Source organism: Falco biarmicus, chromosome 7 (assembly GCF_023638135.1).
Source record: "Falco biarmicus isolate bFalBia1 chromosome 7, bFalBia1.pri, whole genome shotgun sequence".
NCBI classification, from domain to species: domain Eukaryota; kingdom Metazoa; phylum Chordata; class Aves; order Falconiformes; family Falconidae; genus Falco; species Falco biarmicus.
Genome location: NC_079294.1, coordinates 69,002,165 through 69,026,992, shown reverse-complemented (window position 1 = coordinate 69,026,992; position 24,828 = coordinate 69,002,165). Strand labels below are relative to the sequence as shown.

The window sequence follows — 24,828 nt, the reverse complement described above, 5'->3', positions numbered from 1 at the left end:
GGATAGGCATCCTCCCAGCTCCGGCTTGGTGGCACAGGGAGGGAGGCAGAGATGGAGTCTGGAGCGCTCCAAGTGCTCAGACAAAGCTCCTGTTTTTTCGAATATTAATAAGAGTCAAGCTGTGCGCTGCAATTAAAACGCTGATTATAATTTCTTCCATCTGTAGCCGATTCTACTCCAGAAATTAAAGAGAAATTCAGAAGAGATGGGAATGTTTCATGGGGAAAGTGTCTAAGAGGAATGCCAGGGCATGGGGAGATGGGGTGCAGAGGGGCTCGGAAGGGAGCTCATCTCCATCCCACTGTGGCCGGCTCTGTCACCTTCCCCTCCCAGTGGGTTTGGTGCTGCAGTTTTGCTGTCCAGGAGCCTGAGAGACAACACCTTCTCCCCGTGCAGGTGGCGTGTCTTCAAGTTACATGGAGTAGGTGCATCCTTAAGGGGAGCAATGGCAGCTTATCCGATGTCAAAAATCCTTCTGAGAATGAGTGACTGGGAGCATTTGTGTCCCCTCCTGCAGCCCAAGAGCCATGGCACGAGGGCAGGGTGCCCGCCCGGTGATGGGATGAGGGTACCAACTCAGAGCTGCCAGTCCACAGGCTGGAGCACCAACTGGAGAGCAACAGCATCAGTGCAACCGTGGTACCCCGCAGTGGTGCCCTGCGCTGAAATTTCAGGAGCAAAGCAAAGGTAATATTTATTTCATGTTCAAGGTCACTGCCGTCTGGCTTTTCCTGCAAGAGAGGCAGCTCTGCATCTGCTGTGGGGATGAGTGCCCAGCCAGGAGCCACCGCTGCACACCAAGCACGGTCCCATGGGGCGACTTCTGAAGCATCAGCTGAATTTACGGGAGTTTAAAATTGCATGAGCAAGAGATGTGCTGATTCACATGGGTACTCATGCAAAGCGCTGGGGCAAGTCTTAGCTGGGGCAGCAAAAGCACAGCACGGTGGGGACAAGGGGTATGTGCTGCAAACAGGATTAATAGTGCAGAGGTGTGTGCGCTCCTCCCCTGCAAAGTGCTTTAGATGGGTAGAGCCGCAAAGCGAAGCCCAGAGCCCTCTGCACAGCACATGGCTCCTGAGCATCGGCTGCTTGTAAGGGGCTACGGCTCGGTGATGGAGTCTTAAAAATAAATCTGGTGTGAGGTGGCATCTGCTGCAGTGCACAAAGCAAAAGCCCTGGGGTTTTGCAACAGGAAAACTGGGTGCACAGCTGTGCTCTCCCTCTCAGGCTGTCCAGGGCATCACATCTGAGGGCTGAGATGATATGGACAAGCTCAAATAAATGGCGAGGACCTGCTACCTGCTTGGCAGGACAATGGGCCCCATGGGGACTCCTTTGCTTTCTGAAAGCTGTGTCGGTCAAATACCAGGGTCACAAACCCAAGTGGCATCTGCCACTGCGAAGGGCCAGGGTGGAGATGTGCCCAGTGCCCACCCTGCCAGCATGTGCTCACTGAGAGATGCCAAAAACGCTTTTAACAAATGTTTCATTTTCTTCCTAAAGAAAACACCCAATTCACTAAGGCAGCTGTAAATCTTCCCTTTCCTGCACAAGGAAACCCCAGTAAAGGACAGCAGTCTTCAACACATCCTGTTGCAGGAGGGGATTCCCGGATGGAGCGAGCATCCACACACCCATACTTAGGGACCAGCTCCGGATCAGAGTCACCTCTGCCGGGGCCAAACCTCTTACCTGCTCGAGGGGGATGACGAGGAAGGACCCCCCACCGGCACTCTCTGTCACGATGGCGAGGAAGCGGGCATTGACGGCGCAGAAGTGGTTGTCGTGGACGTTCTTGGTGATGGGGATGCCGTCGAAGCAGTGCTCCCGGCTCGCCACCTTCCCATAGACGTTCCGAAACTTGGAGCTGCGGTACTGCGGGCGCCATGACATCTGCTGGGCAAACACAGAGGTCTTAGCCTCCCGAAAATACCCCGCCTGGTCTGTTTCCCAGTTGCTTTCCAGTTTCCAACCTGTGCTGCAATAGGGCTTTTGCCTGACGAGGCATGGCAGTATCAAGGCGGCCCAGACCTGCAAATAAAACACCCTTGAAAAAATGTAAGATGTCTCCCTGGTGCAAGGTACTACTCACAAAAGGCATTAAAAGGCTCTCTACTGTTGCAAAATTTAAGCTGATCTCCTTTTCAGCATGAACTGCTTATCTAGAACACACAGCACTACTCCTTCATGTGCATATGACAAATGAATTAAGGCTTTTAATGCGATGGCTTGGAAATGGATTAGTTTGGACCACATGAAAGCATGCATCAGGGCAGAATAAGAGCACTTAGGCAGGGAGTGAGCATCAGAGAGCTGGTACACGTTGCGTTCAGCTGTCTCAGCTTATTTTGCAGAGGTCTCCCTGCGTGGGCTAACCCGTAACACCGCAGAAGCACTTGCTGCAGGCCAGCTGCAGTCACTTCTGCTGATGATGCTCCCAAGGACCCACCAGCTGATCTGGATGGACCAGGAATCCTAAGGACTCACTAGCTCACCCTGCTTTCCCAGAGCAAGTCCAAGTGCTGCAGCTGCATGCACAGAAATGAGCGTGCTTTCGCTTGTCCTCACTACTTTGCTTTTTTTAAGTGAGAAAGAGAGACTGCCTTCTTCATTTCAGTCATCTTTTGAACAATCTTTATGGTAGCGCAGGTGTTCATGATAAAATCTATAAAGATTTAAGGCACTCTGAGTGTGTGGAAGAGCATAAGCGTTTAAGCCACCTTAAAGCAACACAAGCCCTCAGCTCTATCCACACACCCGGTAATCACACGCCTGAGGACTCACAGCCGCTCACGTCTTCATAACCAGCATCTATTGACAAGAGCGTGTAAGCATGTCCTTAAACGCTGGGTCACCTGCTGAGAGCATCTCTCGGCGAGGGGTAACACCAGAGAAATGCGCCAGTGGTTGCTCTAATCCTAAATAAATCCGAGTCCCTGCTTGCCCCCGAACTCAACGCCACGGGCATGCGGTTGGGAGCACGGCATGTTTGAGCAGTGGCTCCTGAATAGGAAAAGGGAACGCTTTAAGACTGGAAACAGTAGTGTTCCCACTTCTAGCTCGTATGAACAAGCTCGTCGGCTTAACTCACGGATGTGGGGCAGAAGACAGTGAGGAGCAGTAGCGGGTAAAGCCCACACTGTGCATTATAGGGCTGACATCATGGGACATGTTGCATGGACCTCACACCAGCAGAGCTCTGCTGTGCTGATATTCTTCACAGCATTCGACAGCCTGCCTGCAGGAAACCTGTGCGAGGGTACGGACCCCACTGCCTCCCCTTGGCCCCATATCCACCCACCACACCCACAATCCCAGCGGTATTCCCATCTCACCAGCAGCACACACTGGCAGCATCCTTCTGGGGATGCACGGCAGCACCACGGCTGCACGCTTGCCATGCAATGCTATTGGCAATCCCCAGGCTGCAAGGAAAAAGGACACAGATCCTTAAGGATTTAACCCAAAACAAAGGCAAAGAGATTTTTTTTGGCTGGAAAGGTTTCTGCTCTGAAGAAATGCAGACTCACGTCCAACAAAGCGCTGTGAATCTTTGCCAAACCTACCCAAGCGGTCGGAGCCAGGCAGGGCAAGGAAAAACACCCTGACCACAGCTTAAGGAGTGGCTTTCAAGTTTTTCACTAAGTCTTACATTTTCCTTTGTCTGAACAGATGAGTTTTCATATTGAAATTAATTTTTTTATAATATTCAAAAAGCACAAAAAATTATTTTGATATTTTTAAGCTCTAGATTTGCTCTGTGATCCCAGGACTTTGCTCTACTTTCTACTGGCTGTGCCCCTCTGCTCTGGACCTATTGCAAAAAAAGCCCCAAACTCTACCAAAAGGGACATTTGCTCAATCCTTCCCCCACTCAAACTTTTCAGATGCCTTGTAGCATATCCCCATACAGGAAAAAACCCCCCCACCCCCCCTGCAGAAACCCCTCCTGCCACGTGGGGTTAGCCGAAAAGGGGCTGCCAATATTTTGTGCATCCAGAAATTCAACTTAACAAGTCGCTGCCAAATGAAGCGCCAGCACAGATGACCTCCAAGCAGCCTGGAAATGTGTTTTTACCCTTCACGCGGGTCCTCACGTGTGTCCTATGGATGCTCCCTACCCACTGTGGTCCCCAGCTCCCAGGGCGATGCTGCTTCCAGGACCTCAGCACTTTTGCATCCCTCTTTTTTTTTTTTCCAGCTCTCCCTATTTTATTCTTTCTCCAAAAAACGGGCAAGTCTCCACGCAGCCCCCACCACACTGGGCGGAAGCAATAAGCCCAAGTGCCTGTTTCACTGGAGAAATCCAGAGTTTCTTTCCTTCAGCCTCAGTCAGTATTTCCTGCAAACAGCGTCATGTCGCCCTGCGGCCCCGGGGATGCAGACGGCCGGAAACGCCGGCAAAATCCCTGGCAAGAGGCTCAGGCTGCCCAGAGCCGGCGTTGTGCAGCCGCCGGCTCCCGGCTGAGCCCTTCCCTGCAGATTTCTGGGTCTTGCAGCTGGCGGAGGCTTTCCCATGCCAGAAATAGCTCCTGCGCCATGTGGGAGAGCCTTGGGGGGCTCACAGGGGTCCCAGCCCCACCAGCTGCAGGGAGCATCAGCCTTTGGGTGGAGAGGGTGCTGCAGTGCGGGAGGAGCGTGGAAAAGGAGCTGATGGGGGTTTTGGGGTTGAAAAATAAAAAGCTCAGCATCTTTTGCCCCTTTGTCAGGCTCTGAAGCAGGTTGCTCCTGCCGGCGTTTTGTCCTGTTGCTGGAGCAAGGTGCTCAAGAGGTGGGCGTGCAGGAAAAGTCCGCTTTCACCACATCATCTGTGTCTGGTCCTTCAGTGGATGGCTTTGGCAGAGGTTGTGTTCTCCGGCTGGAAAGCATCCCAGGGAAAGCAGCTCCTCGCTCTGCGGCACTGTTTACACCTCCAGGTTTGGCACATGGAGGTGCTGCCGACCCTGGGCTGCCACGCTCAGCCCAAACCCCTTTCCCCACAGAGCCCACTGGGTTGCAGGAGGCATTGCCTACAAGTAAAAACCTAGAAAGATACTCTGCCCCCCCCAAAATCACCAGTTTCCCATTGCATTATCCCATCTAGGTGTTCTTGTGAGTGATGTTTCAGTTCTGGCTTGCTGAAAACTTCAAGTTTCCAAGCAGATGCTAGCTTTATTTTCCCATTTTAATTTATTCTTTATTCCTCCACTTATTTTTCCCTACTATATATGCTTAAACCTCTCTCATGGCACTTTGAAGCACCCAGGGGATGGGGGAAGGAGCAGGAGCCCTTTGGTTTCTGCTGGTAGCCCATGGTGGCCGCAAGCACTGAGCCTGTGGCTGCACTGCCGGGGACACCACAGCCCTGATCTGGAAAGATATCCCCAGCACCCGGCTGCTCCCAAAGGATGCGGACAAGAGCACGAGGCCACCAAGTGACCTAAGGGATGCCGAGAAGAAGAAAGTCAATGAAAAACCAATGTGCAAAGGGTGATACACCGCCCTCATGCTGCAAAGACGGCGGCCGATGGGTTGCATGTGGGAAGTCTTCCCAGCAAAATACATGATTTCACAAGGAACATCACTTTATGATGGAAAATTGTTGAAAACAAGTCGAATTTCTAGCCAGGAGGATGAAAATCTTGTATCCCGCAGCCTCTGCAATCCACGGTAGAGGTATAGTTTCAAATGGGAAATAGTTTTGTTATTTACTTATTTATTTTCCCTCCGTGTGCTCCTTCGCTCCCCTGGGTTTCCGGGCTCAGAGGGGACACGCTGGAGCTCAGCGCTGGACAAACATCCTATTTCCTGGCCGAGCCCACGAAGGCTTTTGAAGACAAGGAGGGGATGGAGAGGAGGGGGAATGTGGGGGATGCTTTGGACACCGGCGGGATGCAGCTCAGCATTCCCCTCCGGCACCGAGTATTTTGCAGGTGGTGTGACATTTCCCAGTCAGGGAGGAAAACAGCCCCTTCCCCAGAGGAGCTCGACTCGGGCAAGACAAAGCAGGAGAGGAAAGGCTGGAAAAAGCGACCCGGCCACGGTCCCACGCTGGCCTCTGTGCCCCACGCTTCCTGCCAGGGGGACGGGGACAGCGGCCGGGGGCTTCGCATGGGGGTTCACATGCGGAGACCGGAGCATCTCATGTCCCACAGGATGTGGGGAGAGGTGGCTGCGACCGGACCCGGCTGTGCTGGCATCGACGTGACCCAGGGGATGGGGCCTTCCCAAAACTTAAAGAGAAATGTTGCATTTGCTGTCTTCACCTTGAGTTTAAACCCTTCTCCATCTGCATTTCAGCAACTGTGGAAATGAACAGCATTTCAAACTCCTCAGATTTTTTTCCCAAACCTCTTTGCCTTTTTTTTTTTTTTTGCCTCACTTACAAATTACTCGACTTACATTTTGCAAAATTGTGTTTGTTCAGAACCTATCATTTTCATCACAAATTATTCCCCACCTATGAACACCCTCCTCTCTGCTCTAGAAGAGAAAAATGCAAAGAAGAAACTCGGGGCGAATTCAGGGATGCTTGTGAGACCCCAACCACCACCCCGCAGCCGACAGGCACGCTGCTGCTGGCTGCTCTCTGGGAAGGCAGAAGATGCTGGAAGATGAAAATATCCTGCTAATTTTAGCTCCTACAAACCGCCTGCCCTGGTGCACTTGCATGAAGCCACAGATATCCCTGGTCGGCCCCAGCTCAGATCCAACTCCCAGCAGCGACAGACCAGCTCCTATCACTGCGCCATGTGCCACATCCAGCAATTCTGGAAGTTATTATCCAGAGCATTTACAATCCTACAACATATAATTTTTATAAAACTCACTTTTTGAGTAATTTTTTATGTTCTGCTGATGGTAACGGGCATTTTTATTTTTCCATCACCTCACTCCCAATGGCTGAGAGGCATTAAAAAATATTATTGATTTATTGGAGTCATTTCCATCCATCTCCAGAATCAGACTAATGTGCCACCATTTCCAAGGTTCATTCCAGTTCTGCATTATTCTTGGACTCTGGTTTTTCCTTTCATTACAAAACTCCTCCCTTGTTTTGGGTCGAGCAGAACTTACATGAAAAACGAGACTCCTATAAAGCACTTTGAAGTGCGGCAATAAAATAAATCACATCCCCAATCACGACATTCAGCATCAGCATTAACCTCATGAAAAAAGCAGAAAAATTCTCTGCTCTGCTCCAGTGTTTTTAGGCTCATTGCAATTTTTTTACTTTTTTAAGTGCTTGAGGGGAAGAGTGTGTCCCAAAATCCTGAGCTGGAAGGTGGAAATCTCTTTGGCAACAACAGTGAGCACAGAAAACAGGCGTGCTGGGAAGCCCTGAGCAGGGATGCAGGCCAGTGCAGAGCATCTCATCCCCTTCCTCTCCTTCCCCTGCTCCCCCAGCAGCCCTGGGGAGGGGGGGCCGGCAGCGCTGCCATCCCGCTCCTCATCTCCAAACAAAAGAACAAAGCGTCTCATTGAGGTTTCATAATCAGAGCAATGATATCTGCCACCGCCGGGCACCCGCGTCGAGCCAGGCACCCAGCCTTGGGGGGGGCATCCCTCAGTTAGCAAAAATATTTTTAAGGAGTATTGAAGGAGAAATGCAGAGGACTGCTGGATTGCTTGTGCCTGTCATTGCGTTGGGTTTTGTGCTGTTCCTCAAAATCAGAGGAAAACACACAGACATGGAGATGGGGAAAGCCCCCAGGCACAATACTACAGCCAAGGAGACCGGTTTGCAGCTCCAGGTGAAGCCTGCTGCCCTCCTTGGCACCTTTGCAGAGCTGCATTAATGTCTTACTCTGATCCTGCTCCACTGCAAAAGCAGATATGGGAAGAAGATGGGCAGGAGCATGAAATGCAGGTTGGTTAGCAGGAGACTTCCCATACGCAGTGGGGTTGGATTAAGGTGACGATGCTGAGGAGCAGCTGCAGCCCGTACCAGGGAAGGGATGAGCAAGTTTTCCTTGCTGAGAGCGCAGGCTGGCCCATGCATGGCAGTTGCAGAGAGCTGACACCCCTCTTTTTCCCCCACAAGAGCTGCAATATTGCATCACATATCACTGGGCTGAAGATGCAATATTGCATCATGTATCACATGAGCAAGATATGGAGGCATCCACCCGAGCGGCGCAGGGAGCTCCCCGGGACAAGGAGCAAAGCAACCCTCTGGCTGCTGAGGGATCAGAGCTGCCCCATCCTGGGCAGCCTGCAAGCTCCTGCTTCTTGCAGGGTGGGGAAATAAGCTTTTAAGTGGGTGTTTCAGGCTTCCATTCAGTTTTACAGCAGAGAACAGCTTCATGAGTAATGGCTTTAATAAAAAAAAAAAAGCAACTTTTTTTTTTGCAGGTTTCTCTCAAGGATGGAGGACTGGTACCCACCCCACATACCCCATCAGCCAGGCAGAGCAGATGCCGTGGGGCAGGCGGATCTGACCCACATGTCCCGTCAGCACACACAAAATCCACGGGGCCCAGCTCTGCCCACACCCCCTGGGAACAGCGCTGCTATTTGCCTGGAAAAAAGAAAAGGAACCAAGAAGCAAAAACCCAGCCCCTCTTTGGAGGCTTTTCTGATCTGCTGGCAGCTCCAGCATTTGCCTACCAGCAGCAGCAGGACACAGCTCTTGTCTCAATGTGTTTATTTTTAAATGCATCTTTTCAAGCATCGGGAGTCTTGGCAACAGCAGCCGGGAGGGAGAGCTTGCGCAAAGAGCCCCGAACGCTGCAATAGGCAGTCACACAGCACAGTGGACTGTAATCCCTAAAAAAATCTATATATCTTATATATCCTACATATAGCGCTGTTAAATCTGCCTCAGTCGTGAAAGCTTTCAGAGAATCTGATTGCTTTTTTCAGCTGTATGAAGCAGTCATTCGGGGGGTTAGCAATACCCCCCCAGCCCCAGTGCGGTGGGAGGCCTTTCTCCTTCGTCCTGTGCCCCCCAGCAGCGTGCTGGCAGGGTGACAAGGGGGCTGTGGCACTTAGAGCAGCTCTTGGGGTTACCGCGATGACACGTAGCATCTCCCATGGCCTTAGAGAACTTTTTAATGGGAAACCAGTGCTCTTTCATCACCACTCTCTGACTTATTGTTCTGCCCGTGGTTAAGTCGCAGGGTTATGGTTGGCTAGCAAGAAAAAAAAAGATATTTGCATGAAAAAGTGTGTTGGGAAAAGGAAATCCAACACTCATTTTTTTGCTTAGAAAATCTGGGGCTTTCAGGAGGGGTTTTGTGGCAGTCCAGGAGACAGTGCCTTTCCAAAATCACATTATTCCTTTTTGTCTTGCCTCCTCCCGGCGCAGGCAGAGGTTCTGGTGAGCATTCCCTACCCGGGGCTTTCCAGTTAAATTCAACGTACACTTTTGTATCAAGAAAACCAAATACAACTGAAACCCACCCCCTCATTGCCCCTGTGCCCGCCCTGTGTGGGGTGATTTTCCTTCGCTCCCGAGCTGACCTGCAGCCTGCACATCCCTGCGAGCCGCTGGGCAGGAGTTATTTTCTGTCAGAAAGGTCAGCGGTGCTCAAGTTTGACATTTCAAGTATCAATCAGCCATTAAAGCAACAAAGTGTTACTGGGCAAAAAACGGAGCTGCTTTTCGGCACGTCTTAACCAAGGAGATGGCTTCATCTGTAGGAAGTGCAGGGCTGCCTGATACCCCCCCTCCCCATCCTCACCGAGGCACACTCCTCACAGCTCCCTCCTGCAGACAGCAGGGAAGAAAATATCAAAATAGCTCACCAGGGGCTTATTTTAGAGGAAAAAGCCACCACCAGCTTCGCTGCCATGCCAGACTCCTGAGCACGCTGCCATGTGCATTCCAGGACAGAGCCGTCGCCCCTAAAGTCCCTGCAAGGTGGGTACAACCTTGCTCTGGTCCTGATGCCCCTCCACACCCTGTGAGCATCAGCACTGGGGGATTTAGCAGCCTCGTGGCCAAGGGGGGATTAAACCTCTTCCCAAAGGACGTGGTACATATCAGCCATGGACTTGAGGGGGACCCCAGGTCCTGCAACAGCCAGAGGCAGGACACCCGTGCCTGGGAAGCCCTGGGATGAGCAGGGCTGCGCTCACAGCCTAAATCAACGCTGGCAAACACAAAACACTGCCCCTGCGATCACTATGCGGTGGGGGAGCCCCTGCAAAGCCACCTCCTCGCCCCAACCCCATCCCCGCTCGCTTTGCTTGAGCAAACCAGTATTTTTTCCACTCGGAAGGGAAAATGCACAAGCTGGAGCTGGCAGAGCCGCTCAGGCTGCAGCAGGACCATCACCCCGAGATGTGTCCTGCCCAGGCTCCTCTGGATGCGGAGGATGGGATCTGCTCAGTGCATGCCCGGTGCGTTAGCAAAGCATGTATGTACGATTTATGCTGCTGGAATCCACTCCCTAAAGAAAAGCTTGAAATTAAACAGCTATATTTTTATAAGATACCCAGCATTGCCAAAATTAGTCATCAAATGCTTATTGTTCCATGCACATTAGATTAGAGCCAAACAAATGCTGATTTTAATCTCCCCAGCACTCTAATGCTCTGATGCTTCTCAATTCAACCTTGAAAACAGCTTTTGTTCACATTAATGGCTTTCATGCTAACGAGGCTCGGTAAGATTTAACATTTAGGCACATCCCGTTCTTCATTTTAATAACAATTCCACCACAGAGAGCAACACATGTTCGCAGTGTGCAGGCGTAATTCAGCCACCAAACGTGCCTGAAAGTCCAGGTTCAGCATTGCTGCAGGATTGGTGCTTCGGCCGGGGCACCTGAGCCAGTTTGCAGCCCGAGCTTGACTCAAAAGCAAACGGGCTAAGAAACGCCAAGTCTCCGGTGTAAATTAAGTGGTTTCTCTTTTGTGCCAAGGGACCTTCAGAGCACAGCCAGCCAGTTGGGCTCTTGGCTCGCTTGGGCTCAGCTGCTGTTTCTATGCATCTCTCTGTCCCAGCCTTATTAAAATGCCCTGCGCGGGACACTCACCAGGCTGCTGTGCTTGCTTCCCAGCACGCTAGACTTGTGGAGGTCTCTCATTGACTCGACAAGAGCTCTGTGCAGAGAGGGAAAGCAAAAACATTCAATTCACCACCCAGGAGGCTGAGATAAAACACACAAACCCTTCCTGCTTCTCCGCGCCGCAGCACTGGGCAATGCATGGCAGGATCCGACCCCCACGGGGCTGCTCCTGGGGGGTTTTTGCACAAACCAGAGCACTGCCAGCAGCAGGGCACGGGGCTGAGCCCCCCGAGCCACAGGCAGCAGCCATCACACCGACCCCCGTCTCCTCCTCCCTGGCGACTGCCAGCCCCATTATAATGATGCATTGCCACCTACTTTCTTCTAGAGAACAAAACAATTCCACCAGAACTAGTTTTTGCTCCTGAGACCATTAGCAAATGGAAGCATTTATGTACACGGCACATTACCTGACTCATACCCAGTTCACGTGCTGTTCAGCCTGTCCAGAAACCCTGGGATCAGCAGTGGCATGTAAAGAAACATCTATTCATACACCCAGGTAAAGTTTGCCGGCAAGTCAGATGCTCGCTCAGAGCCTGCAGAGCACCGGCATGGGCACCTCACCTGCCACAGCCAGGGCAGGATCTGGCCCCAAACCCTGCATGGGGACAGCCTGAGAAGGCAGCAGGGCTGCGGTGGCTGCAACAGGCGAGGGGCAGCCCCTTCCTTGGGGAAACAGAAAGGGGGACGCTTTTTTGCTGTATATTTTCAGCACAACTGGCTTTTGCAAGCACCAGAAATGGGGGGTTGCACTGAGCCACAGGGAAAAGCTGTTTTACACGCTGCTGGGGAGCAAACTTTTAAAATAGAGCACTTTCAAAGGCTTCAATTTTAGAATTTGTGCTTCTCTGCAAGAAGCCTTTGTTTGCCCTTTGAAAAAAAGGCAGTTGGCATGAAATCCAGTACAGGCTGATGGACACAGCTTGTTGACGTGTCCCCCTGAGGAGCAGCCCCAGGTCTCGGGGACACTGGCCGGAACCCTGCACACTCATACTGGGCTGACAACATGCAGCAGCACAGCAGCGATGACAATCAGAGCCCCCAAACCCAGTCCTGCCAGCCCGGGAAAGTTACAGGGGCTGGAAGGGAAGAAGGGACTTAATAGTTGTACGAGGCCGGTTCAGGATTGCATACTGACCACTAAAAAGCAGATTATGGGTATTTATGAGACAGGCAAAACCGTACATCCCATTACAGACAACTATGACAATAACGAAGAATAAATCTCCCCATTAAGCCTCCATGCAGCTATTATGGTTTGGATGGCTCAGTAGTCATGACTCCAAGATAACATCAGTGGTGCCACGGGACCTCATCCATCTCCCGCTGAAGTGAGCGCGCGGTGGCTGCTGGGCTGGGCTGGGGCTGGTCACAGCTCTGCTTCCCCCCAGCACCAGCCCAGCCGTGTCCCTGCCCTGGGGTCTCACACAGACCCATGCAAGCCCCTCCATGGCTGCCCACAGGCAGAAATACCACCTGGCAATGCTCCACTGCCAGAAGCACAGTCCCAAATGCCATCCGCAACCTGGAGATGCTTTTTCTTTCAAATAAAGTTTTTCCAATCATGTTTCAACCCCCCAGTAAAAAAGTTACGATACATAACACAAACTAGTTATAAATGTTCAAGAACAGAGAAAAGAGTCTCCTCTGTGGGAAGAAACTTTTTTTCCTGGTTCTGATACAGGTTTAACCCCCACAAAAAGCTGAGGGCTGATAAACAATTACATAATTTTTGCTTTATTGACCTAATGTGGGCAGAGCTCAGCAGCCTACAGAGCCACGGGCACGCTGGTCCTCGTCCCTGCCAGCTGATGCTGCACAAGGCAGCATCCCTCGCTATGTGCCCGCAGCAGGATGAGGTGCCATTGGCCCCCTCCTCTCTCGGGAAGAGAGGAGAATCAGCCATGCAGGGAGAGGGTCATCCTGCTCCCATCTCACCCCACCAGCTCCATTTTCAGCATCTCCTGACAGGACAGGGTGCTGAAGCATCTGTCCCATGTTGCGTGCACATTTGTACTGCTGACAAGAGACCTCATGCCCCTCCCCCCATCAACCCCACAGTCCACAGAGCAGGGGAGAGCCCTTCATCCTGCTCTTGACAACACTTTGGAGACCCAAACCCTACAGTAAGCAGCAAATCTTGTTTTCTCCTTATTTGTGCATCTGCCTGATGGCACAAACAGCTGGAGCAGCAGAGGGAAGCTGAGCGAATGGCTCTAGATCTGCACCCACCACAGGAAACACCTTTGGGCTCTAATAAACACCGGAATAAATGCACTGAGTGGGGCCTCAGGAAAGGGTATGTTCCCACAAAACAGGCTGTCATGTTTCCACCCTCTCTGTCCTGCTGGGCTTCACTCGGCACAGCTGGATGGCAGCGGTGAGGACGAGCTTGCAGACTGCATGGCAGAGGGGAAAGCAGAGGTGGCTGGGGGTGTAGCTCAGGTCTCACAGCCCCCTGCTAGTAGCAGCAGCCCGTTTCACAGGCTATTCCATGGCAGGGGATGCTGCCAGCCCATCGGAGAGCTGTACGCTGCCACGAGGGTCATCCGCAGCATGGGCCCAGCAGAGCCCCCAGAGCGCACATTGGGTTAAGGTTGCACTACAAAACCACAGATCTGGGGTTTGATGCTGAATTCACTGTGTCCTTACCCACGGGGGTTGGCATTTGCCTGTTTGCTGTAGCAAATGGTGAGATGATGGATTCAATTGCCTTGCAGTGCAGGAGCACCAGCGCTGACGTGGCCTGGCTGCCTCCTTCCCAGGTGGGCCGGCCCCATCCGCTTGTGCTGCGCCCCAGAAAGGTGCCCCCCACCAATGCATCCACACATCAAACCTCTCCCCATGTCTGGGACGGCAGAGGAGCAGGTCGGACCCTGCTGACACAACAGCAAGATACAAGTGCTGCAGGAGCAGTGGCTGCGCTCAAGGGATGCATTGGAGTTGCCCCATGCCCAGATGTCACCAAGGGAGCAGCATCAGGGCTGCTGTGAAGCTCCATGGGGTGATGTCCCCCCGTGAGGAGGTCACACACCAAGGTGAGCAGGCAGGAGCCTGGGCATCCCCTGGGCTCACTCTGCCCCACATGCCCCCAGCCCAGAGCCCTGCCAGAGCAGCCCAGAGAAAGGGGCCAGGGACAGCAGCACATTGGGATGCTCCAAAAGGCAATTTTCAAGGTTGCGCTGCAAATCCAGCATCAGCTTTGCCCTGTGCTGGCCCTCCAGCACCTCGGTGGGTGCTCTGCAGCAGCCAGCACCAATAGGATGAGCAGCACTCTGCGCCCAGGAACGATGCTGTGATTACACGTGTGATGCTGTGATGGTATTAGCACTGGGGCAATGTCCAGGCAGACAGACTGGGGACGCCAGGCAGGCAGTCACACAGCCAAGGGCAGCGACCCCCCCAGCACTGCTCTGACTCAGTCTCCCCAACTGGAGCTGAGCTGCCAAGAGCCAGGGCAGATCTCTCCTTCTGCACCCGTTGGGGCAGGGGGTGCATCCCAGCTCCCTAACAGTGACCAGGGGGGCCCTGAGACAGGATTTTTGGCAGGCACAGTTCACTGTGGGAAAGCCACTGGTCCTTAGTGCACAGACAAGGAGAAAAAGCAAAGAGAGCTCCATGGTTATCCAACTTGTAAAGAGCGGTAGATTGATTTTACCAATATTAAGGATTAATCCCAATAACGCGTTCTAAACAAAAGACAGTCAAACATTTCTGAAGCGATATCTGCCAGCTGAGTTTTTTCCAGCCTGGAAGGAAGTGACTGGGATTTCCCTGGAGTTCAACTTTTCAATGATGTCTTCTTTCTACAGACCCCTGACTGCCTGGGAAGAGCCTCTCCTCTTCCCAAGTCGCTGGGAAAAAAGCACCAAGCGAGGCCAGATGTCTCCTGGCCATGGGACTAGGCTGTCACCATGAGTCCCCATCCCTCCTTGACCACAGTGCTGCTTCCTGCCCTCCCAGGGCACTTCACATGGTCCCACAGACATCCCGGACCGCCCAGGAACAATGCAAAAAGCATCCCTGGCACCAGCATTTGTGGGACTAGTGGGGGCCCCATTTTGGACCATTTTCTCCCCAGGAAACCTTCTGGGGGAGGCAAACCAAACCTCTCCTGGACCCATGTGCTGAGAAGAAACACAAATCTCACGCTCATCAATAAATTCTGTAAACAAGCACAATTTTCCTCCCACTCTGTTTCCCAACTACTTCCCACCCTGTGAAGCTGGCGGAAACATCCTGATGAAGCACAAAGTATTTCTGGCCCCCGGAGCTGCCCTGGGTCACTGACCACAGGATTTTACCCTCCTCCAGCTTGGAATAATGTTTCCTTGAGGGCAGAAATATTGCATACTTTTTCTCAACTTGAGAAGTTTTTAGGAAACTCAGAGAGGGGAAAAAAGTCTCTTTTCATGTGTTGAGATGAGTGGGTAACCAAGCCAGACGCTCATCCACGAGTGTTATTTCACGTCACATCACAGGTCATCAAGAAGACTGAGTCTTGTTACTGGAGACTTGGTTACAACAGTTTTTTTCCAGCCAGGATCCAGCAGTTTTAAGCAGAATAAGTGGGGCTGCCTGGATAACAAGAGAAAGCCTCCAGTGGGAGGAGGCCATAAATCCAACCCCTCCTAAACTCACCTGCTTTTCAATTGTAAAGAGGTGGAAAGCCATACACACAGGCAGTAAAGGGCTGGGGGACAGCAGGGAGAGGGGTGGTTGCTGGACCCCACGGGTAAGAAATGGCTTGGGAAGATGCTATGGGGTGGGTGAGGGTAAAAATATTGGGGCAAAAAGGGCTGCTGGGAGCACTAACACTTCTACTTTTGTAATAGCCTGAAAGAAAACCTTACAAAGCCCCATTTTTGTACAGGATGTCAACCACAGAAACTTCTTTATCCTGGCAAATGGGACTTTTCCAAGGCAGGGAGATAGCGCATGGGTGAGCAGCTCAGACACCTCACTCTCACTGTTGTTTTCTACCCAAAATCCCCAAAATGTTCTCCTGAAACAAGCACCCCGGGATGCTCCTCAGGGTGTAGGGCAGCATCCCGCAGCCCAGGCTCCAGCAGCTCCTTTCCCATCCCAGCTGCTCCTGCATGGAGCCATTCGCTCCTGGACAGCTTACAAAACTGCGAGGGTTTTTTGGAAGTTTATCCCAGTTGGGGGCAAAAGTTTTCCAAAAGAAAAGAAGAAAAGGAAAAAAAAAAAAAAGAAGAAGAAAAACAAACACTATCTTCTAAATATTTCAGGCTTCAGAAAACCGTTTCCTGGCCAGCACGAGGAAGTGCCAGAGCCTGGGTGGATGAAGGTCACAGGACGCCGGGGCCGGGGTGCAGGAGGCACCGACCCCCCCCGCTGCCAGCCCGCGAGGTGCCCGCCAGGGAGCTGGAGCCCGGACAAGCCCTGCCTTGTGTGCCGGCTCCCAGGAAGAGGAAAACCATCCACAGAGGCAAAATGGAGACTTGTTATTCAGGCACAAACAAAAGCGCAGGGAAGCTCAAGGAGGAACGCGTTGCAATATTCCTCCCCTGCCCCGTGATGTGCACGCGTTCACCTCAGCCTCACATCTTGCCTTTTCCCTGGTTTTCCCTGTATTTTAGCACACAGTGCTCCAGAATCGGGTTTCTTTGCACTTAATATAATTACAAGAGTGGCCAATGTGACTCTCTTTGCCAGAGGTTTGTAGTGAACCAACCCGGAGCTGTGAACCCCTCGGGAAGGCATGGGAGCTGGCATCCCGCAGGCTGAGCCCTCACGGGATGCTCGCTGCACACCGCTGCCCAGCAATATTGCTGTACACTCAGCTTTTTCACCACCGGCTTAAAGAACTCAGCACTTCCACAAGGACTGAGTCTTCCATGGATCTGTTCTCACCCGATGTACCAGGGGTACAGGGTGAAATTTTGGGAGGAGGAGAACTCCAGTGGCTGATAAAAAAATGCTCTCCTGCCCGTGCAGCCACCTGCCCAGCTACCTGCAGAGGAACTAGGGCTGGGCAAGAGGGGCTGCTGTGGCAGACCCCCACCCTGGGCATGGCACCATGTCCCTAGGCTGTTTCCATCCCTCTCTGGCCCTCCCCAGCACTGCCCTGGGGTCCGTCAGGGCGCAGGCACAGCACGGGGTCCTCACCTGCCCTGCTCTGCTCCACGGGCTGGTTGGGTGCCTCCTGACACCCAGGAACGGACGCGGGGCTCAGGGAAACGTGGGTGCTCCTCGACCCTGGAAGAAAGGGAAACCCTTTGGTTACCGCAGCACCACCAGGCACGAAGCCTGAACTTTGACTTCGCCAAATGCACTCAAGAAATGCCGGGTGCCAAACCGGGGTGCAGCCGCTGCAGCCTGTGCCGCCACGGGCAGCTGATTCCCAGTGATAACAGGATTAGCTCCAGACCCCCCCCTCATCGCCGGCCCCGCACAGCGAAACTGCTGCTCATCCCAGCTGTGAGCAGGGATTTCATAGCATGGGCTGCGCAAGCCCTCATTCACCCGTGGGGATCTCGAGCCCCAAAGCACGCGGTGCAGAGGCTCTGGGTGCCAGCAGCTGGCACAGGGATGGCCCCAGCACACCTGCAGCCGTGGGTCCTGCAGCCACGGGACAGCCAAGCACCACGGCCACGCTCAAAGTGTTGCCAGCACGGATGGGCCAGGATGGGGCACCCATCGTTCCAGAGCCACCCAGGCCCTGCAAGGGCCAGCGTGCCTTGGGGCAGGCACGCAGCAATGGCCCTGTGCACGGACAGAGAGGCCATTATTCCCTGGGGAATTTATAGCAGCTATTGTACAGGCGGAGAGCAGGGATGCTCAGAGCAGAAGGCAGCCGGGGCTGGGCTGGGCTGCAACAGGACCCTCATCCATGAGGTGCTAATGCCTCCAGCTTTGACAACAGCCCCAGCACCCCTACAACCCCGGGAACCAGCCTTTTCGGTCCCTCCCATTACCAAAACCAAACAGCATTAACTCTATGACAGCAATGCCCAGCACCGACACCCCCCTGTCCCCAAGGCAGGCACATGCACAGCCCCCCGCTGGCCCCAGCAGCTTCCCCTGCTGCGCCACGGCTTTTTTGGCTGGAGCACAGCTATTCCCGACCCTTCAGCACGGGGGGTGGGTGAGGATTTTTCCATAAGGCCCAGCAGCTTGTTTGAGGGATTTGCACAGCAGGCTGTCGGTGGAAGAAACCACCGCACTGTGAGGGGAAAACCCAGGTCTGCATCCCATCAGGAGGATGGGGGCTGTGGTCAGCAATCGGATGGAGAGGGCAGCTTTCAAGCACACATCCCATCCTGGTGCTGAGCAGGAGCTTCCTCAGCAGTGCTTTTATGTAAATATGGAGCAACAGGTTGGAAAGCCTCATTTTTGGTGCAGCGAGGTGACTGTCACCCTGCCCTGCTCGAGGATGCCCAGATTTCCCATCAAGCAGGGTCTCTGCCGTGCTCACCAGCTGCATGCCACAGCAGGTTTGGGCTCGGGTCTGAAGGCTTTAGCCTTAGTTCTCTGCTCTCTGTAACTCAAGCAACATCCTGGCAGCTCCAGCACTGCCCCACACAGCCTCTCCCCAGGCAGTTTTGTTCCCGAGGCTTTTCAGAGCGATGCTCGAGGCTCTGCAGACCAACTCCGGCCAGGGAGCCGCAGCGAGGGGGCTCTGCCAACAGCTTTGTGATGAACAAAGGAGCGCAGGATTTCTGGGAGCTGAGCTTGGCACTGGTTCCCTCCCGGCCCGGGAACGATGGGATTCACAGATTTGTGGGGGACTCTAGCAGCTGGCTCCGTCACGTAGATTTTGCCTGCTGCCAGATTTGGGTAATTACACACTGACTCGGGAGATAGGAATCCAGGATTCGACTCCTTCGAGCTCTCTGCTAGCTGGGTAATGAATTGAACTATTCATCATTTGATAAAATTTCCATGAAAAGGAGAAGAAGGGGGGGGTTGACCCTGCGTTGCATTTGCAGGGTATGAATTACAGAGCCCAGCGAGCCTGCTGGCCACAGACAGGCAATATTAAAGCGCCAGATTAATGCTGCATTGAATCTCAATTAAAACTCATTAAAAAGCCGCAGGCCAGACAAGTTGCCTTTGATGAGAGTAATACTTCTTGAAACAGGGAGCTTCCATTTTTAGACTAAAAGCGGCCCGTTATTCCTAACCCCCAGCAATCCCACCAAAGCTAAAGGTTAGTGACCATCCACACTGCTGGAGACAAGGGGACTTGTTCTGTACTTGATTAACAATTCAGTACTGACTGCCTTGCTCCGTCCCGGTCCAGCTGGTAAGGAACGCGACCCCCTTACCTCCCGTCAGCTGTGCCACCATGCACCATTACATGATCTCCATCCATCAGGTGCTGCAAAGCAGCTCCTCTACAAGAGCCACCATCCCTCCATCCCTGCCTCGAACCCACCTCAGGAATCCATTTTGCATAATTACTTCCAAGCAACATCTGTCTGGGCAGCCCAAATGAGCAAGGCTTTTCTGGCTGCCACATTGCTGAACCCCAACTAAAAATATATGGATTTTACGGCAGCAAGAGGCAGAAAATGCCCCACTCCTCCCACAGCCTCTGTGGGTTGTGCCTGCCCTCACCGCTGCCTCCGTGCCCTTCTCCTGCTGGGAAGAGCATCTGCCCTTCGTCACAGCACCGTGCCAGCAGCTCGCTGTGACACTGGGTCCTGCGTGGGGACCCAGCCCCCGTCCCCAGTGCACAGCCCTGGCTGGGCTCAGCAGCAAAGGAGCCCGATTGTTCTGAACAGCGTGAGCAAAGCCCCATGCAATGGTAAATCCCGTTCATCTATTTTCTAGAGATGTTGGTTATCTTGCACCTAATCCATTAACATGAGTTTTACTAATGCTATTTGGAGTTGGTTCGCAGAGCCCACACAGTGCTTCATCAACTTTATTTTTAGCCAACTGCCTAGAGAAGACTTCACCTGTTATTTCCCCAGAAATAAAGTCATGCTGTGCTGTCCAAAGCCTAATTGCTGCAAAGCCATTTTCCCTGACATCATGGCCCAGTGCCTTCAATCAAGCTTCCTATTGATCGAACCAGTATCAGCATTTCCATGGGATCAGCATTTGCCCCAGACACTCCGAAGCTGCCCTTACCCATGAGGCGAGGACACTGCGCCGTGCCATCAGGGATGTCACGATGTTGTAACCTCCCACCCAAGGGCCTCTGCAGTAATTGCTATTTGCCCGTCTTAGGGCATCATTTATTTACTGTGTTCGATCACAACAGGCTACAGTGGCAATTTCCTCTCTAGGTTTTGGTTCTGGCTTCGTCTGCTTGCTGAACTATGCGGATGAACCATTATTTAGGCAGCGTGGCTCAATGGCTAATGTCAATTAATACATAATAAAGCCAGAGGAGAGCATAGGATAATTCAGACTAACGCATGCCATGGGACCTCCCAGATGGCATCCTCTTTCAAACTGCATGCTTTAGAAAAACCTCCAGTCATTTTAAAACTATATTCCCCAAATTAACACGCCCCCAGGCCCCCACTAACTTGTGCTCGTGGTTAATTATATTTAGAGCTTTGGAAACAGCCTCTGGCAATGGGTGGGAGCTGGAAGCACCAAGGGACTTCTGCCATGCCTCTGCCTGCCAAAATACACCCAGCACAACCCCTGCTCAGAGGTTATATTTGCCTAGCCCTTCCCTGACCACAAGATTCCCACTTGGGTATCCCCAAAGACCCCATTATCCTTTCAACGGCAAATGAATTCGGAGAGCCCAGCCGTGGGCTCTTTCCTCCCGCTTCTGTTCTCCATCCTGTGACTCACATCCCTTCTCCCCCGAGCCCCACACTGCCCGCCCGCCATCAACCTGGCTTTGTGCTCTTCCTGCTTGCTGGTATAAAGCTGAAAGTCATCCGGGGTGAGGAATTACTCACCCGGCCCCAGTAAACGACAGCCATCAAGAAATTCCACGTTTGCCACGAGACCTGGGCCTGTCAGGACTGTTTGCCTATTGCTTTTGCAAGTAGATTTGTTTAGCTTCGTAGCACAGACCCTTTTCTTTATATATAATGCATTTGGGCTGGTTTTCTGTTTGCAAGCAACAGAGAGCAAACACGAGCCCCAGACCCTCACAGGACCAGCTGATCTACAGAAGGGAGGACATTGCTCCTGATTCCTACAGCACCTTCTCAGCTAAAGGCCACCACCTTGCCAGCTCTTACTGCACAGCCTGGAGAAAGTCCTGGACAAGCAGAGCTGGTGTGGCACACCATGCCACACCATGCCATGCTATGCCACACCATGCCACACCATGCCATGCTATGCCACACCATGCCACACCATGCAACACCATGCTATGCCATGCCACGCAATGCAATGATGCCAGGAAGGTGTCACAGAATCTGGGCAGCTCCCCAGGCATGAGACATGGGCTCTTGCATTTCAATTGGTCTTTCTCCATCCTATTTTTAACCTGCCTAAAGTCTCCCGGGTAGCAAACTCCCCCAAAAGAGTGAGGTCTGGGGACATGCTGCAGCTGCTTGCATTTCTTCCTGTGGGAGGGAGGGGGGTGGCTTGGGACACAGATGAAACCAGCTTGTTACACATACTGACAGCAGATATTTCTGTCCCTTCCTTGCCTTCCCCCAGCCCCCCACACACCCCAAGAAAAGCTCTCTGTGCCTCCCCATGTCTCCAGCTTGCAATAGGACAGCTCTGCCTGGCCTTATGCACCCACACCTGATTTTCACATCAATTTTCCTCTAAGGATGAATTGCTCGGGAATATTTGCAAAGTTTGTAAAATCCTACCCATGGCTCCTGTTTCCAGCACGGCCTGGGAAGCGGCCCCAGTGTGGGAGGAGTTGTTGCAGGAAGGCTATAAATGCCTGTTCCTGACAGCACTGGGAGCTGTGGGCTTTACTGGTTTTAGTTAGACACCTGCTGCTGGGCAGGATGTGAAGACCCCAGAAGTCCCCGGGGGAGCTTCCCCCTCGCCTGCCCCACTGTGGGAACACACACTTGATTCCCGGTTCCCAAACCCCCCCGTTCCCCCCAACCTTGTGTTACCAAACCCTTCCTGGAGTCTCCACCTTGCACAGACTCCTGGCAGGCAAAACCACACAAAACCCCCATATCCTCTCCCACAGGTCCTCATGCCACTTTCTGTTTCCTTCACTCCATCAGCCTAGGCCATATGTCCCAGCCTCACACCCAGGGGAAGGACCGGTGAGAGAAGGGCATGTTCACCAATTCGGTGCTGGGGTCCATGCCCTGACTTTCTTGGAAAGACCCCGGCACCGATGCTGTGGCAGGTCAGGAGCCTGCTCTTGGGTTTCCTTTAGCTTGCATCAGGATAGTCCATATTGCAGGTAATAAAATGTATAGAGTGTATTAGAGCTTTCCAGTGCTTTAGCAACAGCATACTTGGTGCACATGGCATAGATCTTCCCAGTTTGTACGTCCATTCCCTGAAAACTAACAGCAGAGCCCTCCCCCATCCTGCTGAAGGTGCTTTCCTTACAGCCCTGCAGCCTCTTCTCAGCATAGCTCTGAATAAATCCATTTGCACTCAGAAAAAAAAAAAAAATTGTTAATGAGCACTACAAATTAGTCAGCCTGGCTTAAAACCATGACACTTGAAATCAGTGAGTTTGTAGTTCTTTCAACGCAATTGACCTTTTGGGTCTGTCCATCAGTCCCTCTCTCAGCATCCAGAAGAGCTGGAAACACTTTTTCTTGCACACAGGTGCTGGTGGGTTTGTGGAGCTGGCAGGAGCTGTGGGACAGCACGATGTGGCACGAGGCACGCAGAAATACCCAACAACAAATTGGTGGTGACTGCCCAGCCAAAGCCAAGCAGGCAAAATCCAAGTTATTTGCTAAGGACAAAGATGGGAGAAAGTGATTCTTCCCCAGCAGCATCTTCACTGGGGAGCCTGGGCACACACTAATGTGGGCTCTGGAGCTTCTTCAGGCTTTTTGGGTGCCCCCCTCCGCCCCCCCCCCCCACTCATGCCAATATGTGTGTCTGCTCCTGCCAGGGAGGCCAGCAATGTGGTGAAAGGCAGCAAACAGCACAGCTACTGCTGCCCTCCCTGGGCACATCCCGCCTCAGGACTTTGAGAAGGACCACAACAGCTTCAGTCCCATTTGCTTCTGCTCTGCCTGCACCAAGCTAGTTAATTCGGCACCATGCCCGCTGCCCCAGCAAATCTGTGCTACAGCCCCGTGAGCCGTGTCACAGCCCAGATCAGTGCTGTGGCACCAACACCTGCAGGGACCCCATCAGTCCCATTCCCAGGATGGCAACCACAGCCCACTGAGACGCTTCCAGCTACAGCCAGACCCTGCCCGCCGCAGGGCCAGGCAGCCCTTCGCTTGGGAGGGCTTCCTGAGGCAAGGGGGCTACTGTATTCCCTCCAGTGTATGAAACCATTAGACTCATCGTCACGACCACATCTTCATGTCAGGACCAGAGAGCGAGAAGGAGGGCTTGGGCCAAGCAGGTCCAGCTTGGACTGCTCTACTCCCAAAGTCTCGTGGCTCCCACAGTTTGGAGGTGGCCCCTTATCCTCCGGACACTGCCATATCATGCCATAACACACCCTGATTCAGCAGGATGCTGTGTGCTCTGGGCCACCCCGGTGGCAGCATCCCCCTGGTACAACCTCAGCGACGGGAGCCCGACCTGCTGCGGGATGGGGTGAGTGGGAAGTGATGAACTCACAGGTCCCAGGCATGAGGGATCGTGAGGATGAGGAGGAATGGGAAACAGTCCTCAGGCAGCAAAACTTTCCCCTCCGCACCAGTGGCAGCCATCTGGGAAAGCCGAGCTTTAAGGTTAGAGGGCACATTCGGGGGACCTGAGCAGCTCCGCATCACCCCCACACCCAGCAGCTCTGCTCGGGGTGGGTTTGCTCAGCCACTGCTGAGCCCCTTCCACCCCGCAGCCCCCCCGCCTCGCTCCTTAATCCCCCCCAGCCCCATTCCCGAGGTCTCCCCCCACCCACCCCCCCCGACAAGCCGGCAGCCACCTGTAGAGGTCTGGGCAGCATCTGCCGAGCGCCCGCGGAAAGCGGCTTATGGCGGGGTGCGCCCGCGGGGGATGCTCAGCCCCCCCGGCCTTCCCGGCCGGCTGCTCCAAGGGTTAAAAATGCAGCACAGCTGCGAGCTGGAGGGGCCGAGCGAGCGGGAAACGCGAGGAAAACAATAAAATACAATACGATAAAATAAAATAAATATAAAGCAGGAACCTGGGCGAGGAGGGAGTGGGGGGAGGCGGCCCGGCCGCGCTCCGCAGTCCCCAGCGAGGCACCTTGCGGGCAGCGGGGGGGGTGGCCCAGCACCCGAGCCAGGGGAGGCAGGTCCTTACCTCGGTGACAGTCATGCGGGATGTCGCGGAGGGGTGAGAGAGCTCCGCGGGAGCGGGAGATGCGCGGAGGAGGGGGTGGAGAAAAAGAAAGGGGGGGGGGGGGGGGGGATAAAAAATAAAGAAGGAAAAGGCCGCGGGGGGGTTGGAGGGGGGTGAGGGACGCTGCTGCCGCTGTCCCCGCGGCGGAGCGGGTGAGCCCGCAGCCCGCAGCCCGCCCGGGCGCGCAGCCGATGGGTCCCCGGCCGGTGATGTCAGCCCGCGGCGCGGTGACGGAGCCGCCTCCCGCGGGGGGGGCCAGGGCAGGCGGGGAGGCAGCCAAGGAGCGGGGCGGGGGGAGGGGGGCGCGGGTGCCGCGCAGCTCCGCGGAGAGAAAAACCCGTGTTTTAACTCTTTGCCGACCCGAACTCCCCCTCCCGGGGGAGGGAGGCGGGCAGGCACCTGCTGCCCCCCCCCCCCCCCCCCCCCCCCCCCCCGGGGGATGCACAGGGGG

At 53.6% G+C, this 24,828-nt stretch overlaps 1 protein-coding gene across 4 annotated transcripts in view; it reads right to left on the bottom strand.

Annotated features, from left to right (window-relative positions):
• CORO2B (coronin 2B) overlaps window positions 1–24,571 on the bottom strand; it is a 45,012-nt gene extending 20,441 nt beyond the window's left edge. Inside the window, exons 1-4 of one of the 4 annotated variants that reach the window (XM_056346983.1) lie at window positions 24,339–24,571; window positions 17,136–17,225; window positions 10,968–11,034; window positions 1,696–1,899 (exon numbers count right to left, since the gene is read on the bottom strand). In XM_056346983.1, coding sequence (XP_056202958.1) covers window positions 1,696–1,899; window positions 10,968–11,018 — 255 coding nt within the window. In that variant the 5' untranslated portion in view covers window positions 11,019–11,034; window positions 17,136–17,225; window positions 24,339–24,571. The remainder of the gene's footprint in view (window positions 1–1,695; window positions 1,900–10,967; window positions 11,035–17,135; window positions 17,226–24,338) is intronic. The other 3 variants (XM_056346984.1, XM_056346987.1, XM_056346986.1) reach the window with 3 other exon arrangements.
• Window positions 24,572–24,828: the final 257 nt, after the last annotated feature.